General features: G+C 55.4%; 1 protein-coding gene across 2 annotated transcripts; it reads right to left on the bottom strand.

The window, feature by feature from the left end:
* Positions 1–723: 723 nt before the first annotated feature.
* Positions 724–10,101, bottom strand: PI16 (peptidase inhibitor 16). Of its 2 annotated transcripts, XM_058663847.1 has the most exons (6): positions 9,608–10,101; positions 6,083–6,304; positions 3,871–3,980; positions 3,571–3,659; positions 1,984–2,988; positions 724–1,730 (listed from the first exon to the last, which is right to left on the bottom strand). In XM_058663847.1, exons 1-6 carry the CDS (start codon positions 9,782–9,784, stop codon positions 1,621–1,623), a joined length of 1,713 nt encoding a protein of 570 aa, XP_058519830.1. In that variant the 5' UTR covers positions 9,785–10,101; the 3' UTR covers positions 724–1,620. The 2 variants fall into 2 exon arrangements, with proteins under 2 accessions (XP_058519830.1, XP_058519840.1); XM_058663857.1 differs by lacking the exon at positions 1,984–2,988 and having other exon boundaries at positions 9,608–10,096.
* Between the last annotated feature and the right edge of the window lie 2,045 nt (positions 10,102–12,146).

Here is a 12,146-nt window from a genome sequence, read left to right on the forward strand (position 1 = left end):
GAAGTTCTCACCCACGCTACCACGTTGATAAACCCTGAAAATAAGCTAAGTGAAAGAAGCTCTCAAAACAGTTCACACGCCAGATGATTCATCAAGACTTTATATGAAATGGCAAAAACAGATGCATATGCATCTAAAATGTTGAGTGGTTGCTTTTGGCTGGGTTGGGGAAGGTGACTGCAGGAGATGCGGAGCTTTTGTGGGTGATGAAAATGTTCTGAAATCGAGGATGGTAAGTCAGTGAACCTACTAACACCCACCAAGTAGTAGACATTAGATGGGTGGATTGCATGGGAGTTACTTAATGGATCCAGAGGGGAACAAGCATGCAAAGAAGGAAAAGGAGTGACTTCGTTGGCTAAAGGTCAGCTCTCTGGCCCTGCTGCCCTTCCTGCCTGGACTTGGCAGGGTTCCTCGCCACCTTCAGGCACCCACTGTAGCTGCACACTACCCACCAGGCTCCCACCGCTCCTGCACGTGCACATACTTGCCTAGTCCGCAGCACTTTGCCCCATCCTGCTTTGCTTGCCCAGGCTACTCAGGGTCTGGGACCCCAAGACTGTTTCTCTGGAAGCTCCAAGCCCCGCTCTATGGTGTATTTGTGACCTTTGTTCACAGGTCATGGGGCCTTGACTCTGGGCCCCCAAACCCAAGCCAGCCCCACCGGTGACTCCTGAAGCTGGAAGGGGTTAGTCCAGCACCCTTGGCCTGGGTTCTTTTCCACTTCTGGCAGGCTGCCTGGCATTTGGGTGGGGGCAATGTGAGGGTAGAGAAGAAGAGGAGGCAACATCTGGAGGGTTCTGGGGGAGTGGGCTGTGAAAGAGCAGGAGGAATGGCCACAGCTTGGAGAATGCCAATGCCAGCAGCACTGCTCTGCCCTTGCTCACGCAGCAGTTAGACTACAGGGACTCTCAAGCAGGCTTTATTTAGGAGCCCCCAGCTCCCCCACTCAGCAGCACCCCGCCTGCGTGGGGCTTGTCTTTCATCTGCTCCTCACCACCACCCTGTCCCAACACAGCTACAAAGGTTCTCGGGGACAGCCCCAGGCCAAGCACGCAGGGCTCCCCTAATGCCACCCTCCAGCCCCCATGGCAGGTGGGGGGTGGGGCGGGCTGCTGTACAGTCACCAGCCAGCTCCCAACCGGCCAGGTCTGCCTCCAGCATGCTTGGTCTTCCCCTCCCTGAGGGCCTTCCACCAAGGGCTGGGGACAGGGTGAGGGACATGGCAGGATGGGGGGAGGCAGAAGCCACATCTGGAACAGCCCTGGCCTCAGATGGCTCAAGGAAGAGACCAGGAACTGGGAGATGCCAGAGGTCCCCGGGGAAGTCCTGGATGCTCTGGCTCTAGGAGAGCAGTCAGGCCTGCGAGGTCCCAGGGGCCACTGCACAGCAACAGTGGCCGAGGGCGATCCCCAGAGGCACAGGTGCTGCTGTGGCGTGGGGCTCCCAGGGCTGGGAGGCCTGGCCTGGAAGTTGAACGGAAGCTGAGGCAACTAGGGACAACTGAGCCACAGAGCAGGACCTGCCCAGGAAGCTGTGGCCTCCGCCTTGGAGCAAGACCATCTTGAGAGGGCATGAGGTCTCCCAACACCAGGCCTTGCCATGGAGTGCTGTTCCCCTTCAGAACATGGCAGCCAACACCAGCAGAGGTAGGAGCACTAGGCCCTGCAGAGGGCCCCCCATGTGACCCCCATTCATCCTCCATTTCATGCTGTGTTTTTCAGATGCACCTGTGGGAAGGAACGGGGGAATGGTTGCTGCAGCCTGAAGGCAGCAGCTCGGCCAGCCCTCCCATCTACTCGACATCCTCCCATGCAAGGGGCGGCGCAGCAGCCAGGCCAGAAGCTTCCACTCCAAGAGCGCATGCCACACAGGTCCATGCCACTGGACAAAGATGACCACAACACGACAAAAACACTGAGTGCAGGATGCTGACAATGACATACAGGGAAAGGGGGGAGGGGCAGAGGCTACTGGCCTTACCTGGCAAGGATGCCTGCAGGGCCAGGGTACGCCCACCTGTGGCATTAGCGATGGCAGAGACATTGGGGATACTGGACAGGGACTTGGAGGAAGTATGCCCCATGTGGTCCAGTATGGCCTGCAGCTCACCTGGCTGATTTTGGACTGGAAAATCTGAGGCCAAGATCTCACTGGAAGGAGGCCACTGGGCCTGGGGTGGAGGCTCACTTGTCCCTCTTGGGAATGTCTTGGGGGACAGGGTTCTCTCTGGGCTCAGGGAGGGCCCACTTGTCCCTGTTGTGGACATCTTGGGGGACAGGGTTTTTTCTGGGCTCAGGGAGGGCCCACTTGTCCCGGTTGTGGATATCATGGGGGACAGGGTTCTCTCTGGGCTCAGGGAGGGCCCACTTGTCCCTGTTGTGGACATTTTGGGGGACAGGGTTCTCTCTGGGCTCAGGGAGGGCCCACCTGTCCCTGTTGTGGACATTTTAGGGAACAGGGTTTTTCCTGGGCTCAGAGAGGGCCCACTTGTCCCTGTTGTGGACATTTTGGGGGACAGGGTTCTCTCTGGGCTCAGGGAGGGCCCACTTGTCCCTGTTGTGGACATCTTGGGGGACAGGGTTGTCTGTGGACTCAGGGAGGGTATGCTGGTCTCACTGGCCACTGTGTCCATTAGTTTGGGGCTAGGAGCCTGAGTCATTTGCTGGAGGGTATCTGGCTCCTCCTCTAGGGGGGGCAGCCTATGAGTTGCCAAAGTGGAAGGGCCCTCATTCACTGAGGAAGACATGGCCTCAGTTGCCATGGAGAAGGGCTCTGTGGTCACTAGGGAAGAGGGGGCCCGAGTTTCTGCATCAGGTAGAGCCTTGGTGGCCAGCAAACCTGTGCCCCCTGTGGCCGGAGAGGATGTACTCTCCCTGGCTAGGGAAGGGGCACCTGATTTCCCAGCACCCGAGGCTTCAGTTGCCGGGTTAGATGCGGACTGCAGGTCGGGTAAATCCTGAGCCTCTTCCGGGCCTCTGATGGGTTCTGATAAAACAGACAAGGTCTGGCGTTAGAGTGCCGGGGAGACCTCACAGATTCCAAGATGAGGTGATCCAGTGTCCTGCTGGGACACACACAATTGCATGCACACCAATTGATCTACTCCCTTGTCACCCATCACTGGGATGGGGGCCCTGTGGTGTCCTGTGGGACACTCGAGCCAATGGGAGCAGACCCCTATTGGTACTGGCCCCAAGGCACTTCCAGGACCCCCTTCTCACCCCAGCCCTTACAGACTCCACTGCAGCACCCACACAGCTCCCTCTTAGTTTCTCTGCATTCACACTTTTTCCAGGGGTTTGTAATCAGCAGCGCCTCTGATCATGCTCACCGATCTCTGGTCCCGCCCACGCACCGGCTCCTCCCTTGACTGCACCAGTGACTCCAGTGCGGAGGCTCGAGATTCGGACTTTTGGAATGGGGCCCAGCACACTGCCTACCAGCCCCCCGTGTGGCATTATCGCGGGCGCCTCCCGCTCCCACGCACAGTCGTGGAGCCCAAGGATGCCCCAGACCACGTGGGTCACTGTCACCGCACATCCCACCAGTGCCCAGCCCCCAACTCACCGCAGAGCTTGTCCTCACAGCGGTAGCCGGAGGGACACTGGGAGCACGGAGTTCCCTCCTGGTAGGGCCTCTTGCCCTTCACGTTGCCCCTGCAGGAGGCAGAGAGAATACTAGAGGAGGGGCGCCAGTGGCTTCCCAACCGGGACCTCTCCCCTTCACACCTGCTGGGGCAAGGTGCTCCGAGTGGGACACTAAATTTACCGGGCAAGCTTCAGTGCCCCGTGGGGCTCTCGAGCCAGTGGGAGCAGACCCCCATTGGTGCCCACCCCAGGGCACTTCCAGGACCCTGCCAGCACTTACGGGGGCTCGTAGTTGCACACGAGGATCTGGATGTTGATCTCCTTTACGCCCTCGAGCTTCTCACAGAAGTGGGTGCCACAGCCGATCCTCTCTGTCTTCGCCCAGACTACCTGAAAGAGGGCCCAGAGCTCAGCCCGGTGCTGGGTGACTGAGTTCCTGGACACAAACCTCTGAGGGTAAGACCAGGAGTACCCTATAGGTATTGAGGTTCTTGTGGGGGGGGGGCTTGTCCAAAACAAGTGTCACCCCCACCCCATCCCTTGCAACCACACATTTCATTTTACCAGCTGCTTTCCTAACTGCTAAGCACTTCAGCCTCATCTTTACCAGGTGGTGTATTCAAAGTAAAGAACCTTACATGGGAGCGCCATGAACATCAGCAACTAGAAAAGCCCCAGGAGGGAACACGAAGACAGATTTTGAAAGGGAAGTGCTGTGGCATTGTGCGTTAGACAGCTGCCTGGTGCCAGTTTGGATCCCATTTGCTCCACTCCCTGTCCTGCTTGCTCACGCAACCAGAAAAGCAGCAGAGGATGGTCCAAAGGCTTGGACCCCTGCACCCACATGGTAGACCCAATAGAAGCCTCTGGCTTCTGGCTTTGTCCATTTGAGGACTAAACCAGTGGATAGAAGATCTTTGTCTCTCTATAAATATGATCTGCCTTGTCAACAAAAATCAATAAATTTAAAACAACAAAACAAACAAAAACCAGAACTGCCCCCAAATTACAGTCAGGAGGGTTTTGCTTTCCCTGTTTCCAAGGATGGGCCTCCCAGCTGCCAACCTGAGTTCTATCAAAACTCAAGAAAAACCTTAACAAACAACTTTGTGTGCAGCCACAAGGGTGATAGGCAGCAGCCCCTGCTAGCCATCTCATTTTGGACAGGGTCCCCCAGAGAGAGAGAGGGAGAGAGAGAGTGTGTGTGTGTGTTTGCGTGTGTGTGAGAGAGAGTGTGTGTGTGTGTGTGTGTGTGTGTGTGTGTGTGTGTTTGTGTGTTATCTGTGCCCGCAGCCCAGAGGGGAGTGGGTCCCTCCGGGGACAGTGCTGTGTTGGCACAGCTTCCTGACCTGGGTGGGTGCTGTGGGGATTTCCTTCCCTAAAGATTAAGGCTAAAAATAGCCCTCTCAGCAGGGACTGAAAAATGGAACTGGTGGGTGTGGATGGGAAGATGGTTTCTTTTTCTTCTTAGAATGATTATGCCATTGTTCCTACAGAAAATGAATACCGGGAAGAAATAAGGCACACACACAATCACCCCTTATAGCAGTCACACACGCATGAGCGTGGACTGAGAGCCTGAAGGCAGCGTGCGCACTGGCTGAGAGTCATGGTTGGGGCTACAGTCTTCCTACTGCCTGCTGTCCTGTGGCTTTCTAAAAGAATGCCCTTAATCTTTAAAATAAATAAATAAATAAATAAAAAAGAAAAGAATGCCCTCATGCTCTATAACCCTCCTAGCTTCCACAGAGCTAGCTCCCAGCTGCCTTAGGACAAACGCTGCTGGTATCGGTTGGTTGCAACTCCTTTCTCAATCTGGAGTGCTTTCAAAAGAAACAGCACACCAATGTCACTTGTTCATTTTTTTTTCTTTGCTATCTTCTTTTTAAAATTCAGACTTTCAAAATGCAGTGAGCCTCCAGGCATGAATACAAAACGACTGAGAAAGGCAAGCGATGCTGCTACTAGGATGTTTCTGAAAGCCTTTATTTAGTGAGTTTGTTATTTCGAAAAATGTAAATAAAATGTAAATAAAAATTAGACAAACAAAATCATCTATGTGTTCAACCAGTCCCTGGCAGGAAATGAAATATCATAAGAAGTGACCCGAGAACCATGCTGAGCTGAACTGATGTTTGCTGCTGGGACAAACAGCCCAGCTAAATTAGGCTGGGGGGCGGGGAGGGGGCGACACATGCAAGTCTGTTTGAAGTCCAGTGGGAGAGGCACCCAAGGAGGCTGGTTTGGTGACACCCGGTTTGGACAGCCCCAGTACAGTACCAAGAAACCAAAAGGACTAGGCCGAGGGGCAAGGAAAATGCTTTGGGCAGACTGAGAAGCCGACCGTATCCCAGGCCTGGATAGAGCGGGGTCCGCTGCAGGAAGACAGGAGTCCCACAGGTAGTAAGCGGCGAGGAGAGAGGGGAGTGGCCAAGGACAGCACCGCCCACCTCAGGCTGCCCCGAGTTCCTCATCATCTCCAAGGGACGCACCTGCGTGTAATGGCCGCACACCTGACCCTGTGCACAGGTGGCAGCGCTGAGATTGTAGTAAGCATGCTCCTGGTACCATTCCTCCATGGCCAGCGGCACATCCATGACCTCGTCAGTGATGGCAAAGAGGTTCTCGCCGCGCCGCCCACGCTCCTTGTTGTGGCCCCACACGCACTTCTGGGCGTAGGCCTTGGCGAAGGCGGCCAGCTCCTCGTCCCATCTCTGCAAGGACAGTCAGGAGAAGGAGGTGAGAGAGGGGTCAGAGCACAAGGCGGAGAGGGGTTCTGGGGAGACTTCTGCAGGCCCTACCTCCTTCCCTCACCGTCTCGTAGCAGGGTGACCCTTGCTCTGACCCAGACACGGTCCCTGCCCCTCCCCTTGGGGGTGGGGTTAGCAGGGAGGTGTGCTCCACCAGGGTGCAGTGCTCCATCCGTGAGGTTGTGTGATCAGGGATAAACTGGCCTTGCTTGGGAATCTGGGAACACAAGATGGGATGGTTTTGTGCCAGCGTTGCTCCTAACATCCTTCCATCCTTCCCTGCTAGGGATTTCAGGCTTGGGGGATGGCACAACCTCCTCTGTGCCTCTCCCCTTGGGCTCCCCTCCCCAGTGGCTGTGTTTGGGGCCCTTACCAAGGCCCTTGTTTTCTGAGCCTGTCAGGACCCAAGAACCGTGATGCCCACTGGAGACTGCTGAAGGGACAATGGGTGGGACACTTTGGGTTAGGGAGTCTTTGAGGTACTCCTGGGAGGACGGGTTGTGCGTGGGTGGAAAGGCATCCCACCCAGGGACAGAGGAGCAAGGCCTGGAGCTCATTAAGCTCTGTCCTTGGCTCTGCTGGAAGTGAATGGCCTGGCCGCAACTCCCGCTCCACCCTCTCAGGGTCCAGCCAGCTGTGGGAGCCAGGCGCCCGTAAAGCCACCGGAGAAGGGAGGTGAAGAGGTGCTGTGGCCATGCCCCATCCACCCAGGCACCCACCAGAGCCTTTGGGGAGTTGCAGACTGAGGTGGGATGGGCTGGGGAGCCCTAGGCTGACATCTCCCCCACCCTGCTGTGCCCTGGGCTAAGTCCCTGTCCCTTTCTGGGCATTTTAATGCTGGATTATCAGTCCCCAAAGTTTTCTCAATAGTGGGCGTTTCGGGGTGGGAAAGGAGTAGGTGTTGGGCATCGGGGCAGAGGCTGGAATGGTCCAGGGGGCTCCAGCAGGGTGGGGCAGGAATATTCACAGTGTCTGGCATACTTAGCAGCTATTTGCCAACTCTTGATCACTGAGCCACCGCCCTGCTTAAAGCAGGCTCCCCTGACAAGCCCAGCTGTCATTGCCACTTAGAATGCCACAAGTCCCAGCATTAGGGGCTTACTGCTTCAGACCCTGAGGTTTCTTGGTCAGTCATCCAGAGGCCACTGTGGAATTCCAAGCGTCACCACAGCCACCCACATTTTCCACACAGTCACCCCACTCATCGGTTCACCCATCTGTCTGCCCAGCTATCCCTCCCACTGTGGTGCTGCTCCAACCCCAGGCCAGAAGTGGGGGGTCAAACAGCCCAAGTCTCATCATGAAAACTGACTGGAACAGGACATGGTAAATGACAGGAGATGAGTGACTGAGGGCCACCCACGGGGTCAATAGCCAAGCCAGAGAGGGTGGAGAAGGGGACAGTGAGCGGGAAGTGTCCCAGGAGGAAGCGTGCACCTGCTGGGAGCTGCCCAGGTTCCCAGCGGGAGAGGAGATGGAGGGAGGCAGGGGCTGGAGCACACAGTGCCTTCTCTCAGGAGGTGAGGCCCTTGCGGAGGCAGTGGGAGCCACGGAAGGATTTTGAGCAGGATCAGGCCTGTGTTCAATCTTTCCTTCTGACGCCTAAGGCCAGGAAGTGGGTAGGGAAGTACTTGAGTGTGAAAGTAGGATCCCATCCTAGGAGTCCCTGAGAAATGGAAGACTGAATTGGGGATGTGTGCAGGTAGCAGAGGGTGCTGGTGGGGTGGAAGGGAATCAAGTTCAAGGAGGCTTGAACCCAAGGCTAAGGAGAAGAGCCGTTTGTGCTACCCCTACCTGCCTCCCCCTGGTGGCAGTTCCCCTTCTGTGCTCTGTAAACACTTAGCACTGTGTGTCAGTCCTTGTTTTCAGGGCTTTTGGCATGTTCACTCTGAATCCTGTAAACATCTAGTTTACAGATGTGCACACTAAGGCCAGAGAGGTTAAGGAATTTGGCCCAGGACACACAGCCAGCAAGGGACAAAGGCAAGATCTGAGCCCAGGTGCTCTGCCTCTGGACTTCCATGGCTAAGACTGAGCTGGAGTCTATCTCCGATCTGCCCTGGGCTCCCACCTCACAAAAGCCCCAGTAACTCCTGCTGTCATTTCCCAAGAGGCATCAGTATCTCCCCCCAACCTCCCCACCAGCTCCCTCCACTGCTTCCCAGAATGCTGCCTCAGGCCAAGGGGTACCTCTGCCAGGAACACGCCACCCCTTTGCAGCCCCCAACCCCAACCCCAGCTGGCAAGACTTGCACAGCATCAGCGGCTGGTCTGCAGGTGAGGAACCTGAGCCCCAGCAGGGAGCCAGCCAGAGCTGGAATGAGCAGCCAAGGCTCCCACGTGGCTGCCTGCAGGCCTCAAGCAGCCTTGGCCACGCCTCCTCCTCCTCCGAGAACCCCCAGGCTTTGCTTCCCATCAAGAAACTGGGACTCTGAAGGGCAAGCAGCCCAGCCAGAGTCCTGAAGGTAGGTCCGGCATTGTGAAGGTCACGGCTCAGGTCTCAGACACCTGTGTTCTCAGATGCTGCTGTTCCCCGGCAGCAGCTACAGGGCCTCTGGACGTTGCCCACCTGCCTCCCACACCACCTGGGACGGGGATGAAGAGTCTAGCCCTGAGGAAGGCAGGAGGGGGAACTGTCCTACTTCAGCGTGTGTCACACAGAGCATGACCTGCCTGCCCCTGCTGTGGGGTGGCTGGCTCTCTCTCACCCGTCTGCATGTGCACAGATGTCACTACATCAGCCAGACACAGAGAGCATTTCTGCCCAATCTCCCACTTGATCTAAACACACCCTGTATGCATGTTTTCCTGTGACTCTGTCGTCTTACTCGATATTATATCTGTGAGATTCAGACTGTGTTGGTATATATGTAACTCCATTGATGATCCCATTTTACAGCTTAAGAAACTGAGGGCTCTTGGGACCTGCTACCAGTGGCAGGGCTTGTGGGAAACCAATGTGCTGGTTTCTTGAGCTTGCCCCACCTCCCTGGTGCCACCCTTCACCCCCAGGGCCCCCTGCCGGCCTCCTTAGAAAGGATAAATACTACCTGGGTCCTCCTTCCTTCTGGGTGCCTGCATTCCAGGCCATGCTGGGGAGGGGGTTTCCAGATGTGGCTCTAGCAGCCATGTTGTGAGCCCAGCCAGGTCCCTCTAAGCCCTGGTTTCCTCGTCCTGCAGTGGGTCTATGAGTGACTTCAGGCTGGGGTCATTGTCATTGACCGGTGCCCAAGGCCTCAGTGCCCTTCAGGCCCAGGCAGCACTCACCATCTGCAGCATGTCCGAGGCAGACGGGGACACCTGGGCACGGTAGAGGTTGTGCAGCTCCACTAGTGTCCGTTTCTCATTGGCGCTCAGGGCTCGGCTGGGGTCCATGGTAGCCAGTAGCAGCAGCAGCAATAGCGGCGACAGCAGAAGTGCCGAGAGACTGCAAGAGCTGTGCATGGTGGCCAGCCCTCTCCGCCTCTGCCGTCCAGGGGTCTGGCAGCCGGATTTCAAGCGCTTCCCACACAAGCACCACCCTGGCTGGGGTGGAGCGCCAGGAGCCGTGTCTGCAGGCCCAGCCCAACTTACAATAATGTCTCAGGGAGGGCTGGGTGCCTTGGGTTCCGACCAGAGTGGAGTCCACTCCCCTCGGAGTCCTTGGCAAAAGCCTGCTTTCTCTCTCAGTAATGGGGGCTTGGGCCAAAAGCTGGGGGGGAGCTTCCAGTCTCTTCCAGGAGCAGGGCGGGGGCGACAGATCCACAAAGGGCAACACACACGGTCCCCTAGTTTCCCTCAGTGGAGCTTCAGCTGCTTTATATCCCCCTGGGTGCTGAGAACATACCAGGTGCCTCTCTCCTGGGCAAGACTTGGGGCTTTCTAGAATCATAGAGGAAGATATGGTGCCTTTGGTGGAAGTTGGGCCAGCCAAATTCCAAATCCTCACTATGTGTGATTTTGGGACCTTTCTCAATTGAATTTGTGACAGCGATGACCTATTTTGTAGGGCTAGAGGGAAGAGCAACTGAGATAAAATAGACATAAAGTGACCAGTGGGGGAGTCTCTGGCATGTAGTAGGTTCCTGAGCTAGCATGGACAGCGTCTACCCTCGTGTGCATGGCCTTGGGTTTGCTCCCACTGCTTCCCACTCCAGCTGCAACCTAGAACTGGACTCGGCAAGAAAGCTTGCCTTTGTGTGGCCTCGGTGGGTGCACAGGCCAAGGTGCTCATTTGGAAGTGGGATGCTGGGGGCCCCTCCTGCAGAAAATATGATGTGCCTGGTTTTGAAGTCACAAGAGAATAGCAGAGGGTGAGAGCCCATGAGGGGAGGTATTGGAGGGGAAGTGAGCTCCATAGCCAGGTGCTTGCCTTGCAATGACCCTGCAGGTGTAGGGACCCAGGCCTCGGCCTCTGTGGGTCAGAACCCGGAGCCAGTGCTTGAAGCCTGTAACCTTGGTAAAGGGGAGCCCAGGAAAAACCTCCCCACTGCCAGGAAAACATAAAAACTAGTCTCTATACGCCAACAGTGACTAATCTAAAAGGAAATGGAGAAAACTACTTATAATAACAATACAAAAGAAAAGAATTTGCAAAGAAAACTTTAACCAAAATGCCAAAGATTTCTTTTTTTTTTTTTTTTTTAATTTTATTTTTATTACGAAGTCAGATATACTGAGAGGAGGAGAGATAGAGAGGAAGTGGAGCTGCCGGGATTAGAACCAGCAGCCATATGGGATCAAGGCGAGGACCTTAGCCACTAGGCCATGCTGCCAAGCCCAATGCCAAAGATTTCTACATCTTTTTCATTTTGTTTGAAAGGCAGACATCAAGAGAGACAGAGAGATATTGTATCCACTTATTTATTCCACACATACGCACAGCAGCTAAGATTGGGCCTGGGCGATGTCAGGGACCTGAAGCTGATCTGGTTCCCCCACGTGGGTGGTAGGGTCTGAGTTCTTGAGCACCAGTTGCACTCTCTCAGGCTGTGCACTGGCAGGAAGGCCGGAATCGGAAGTGGAGCTGAGGCTTGGAACAGATGTAGGCATCCCAAGTGGAGTCTCAACCGCTGAGCAGAACACCCTCCTGGTGACAAAGGACTTACTCCCTGAACTCTACAAGAAGTTGCTGAGACATGAAAGAAGCCATAAAGAAAGGGCAAAATGCCTCATACTGATGGATAGAAGACTCGATGCTGTTAAATCATCAGTATTATCCAATGTGACCTGTGTACATCCCAATACTAATATATTTGCATAAAGAGAAAAACTTACCCAAAGATTTATACAGAAATACCAGGGAATAGGGCATGGGGTGGTGGCCTAGCAGCTAAAGTCCTCGACTTGAACGCACCGGGATCCCATATGGTCGCCGGTTCTAATCCCGGCAGCCCCGCTTCCCATTCAGCTCCCTGCTTGTGGCCTGGGAAAGCAGCAGAGGCCGGCCCAAAGCCTTGGAACCCTGCACCCACGTGGGAGACCTGGATGAATTTTCTAGTTCCTGGCTTTGGGTTGGCCCAGCCCTGGCCATTGCAGCCATGTGGGGAGTGAATGAGCAAATGGAAGACCTTTCTGTGTCTCTTCTTCTCTCTCTTCAACTCTTTCAACTGAATAGATAAATCTTTATTTTAAAAATCGGCAGGAAGTGGTGACCAAGTCCTAGGCGATTTCAGGCCTGAGAGACTTCTTCCGTCAGGGTAAGTAAACCGTGAGGGAAGCTTGGGAACAGGATTAAGGCCCTGACTCTGCCCTGTGGCTATCATCTTGCGGCAGGAAGAGCCAGGGCGGTGTTCAGCCATGGGGCTGGGGCGAAAGGAATCTCCTG

Source organism: Ochotona princeps, chromosome 1, assembly GCF_030435755.1.
Source record: "Ochotona princeps isolate mOchPri1 chromosome 1, mOchPri1.hap1, whole genome shotgun sequence".
In the NCBI taxonomy this organism is placed as follows: domain Eukaryota; kingdom Metazoa; phylum Chordata; class Mammalia; order Lagomorpha; family Ochotonidae; genus Ochotona; species Ochotona princeps.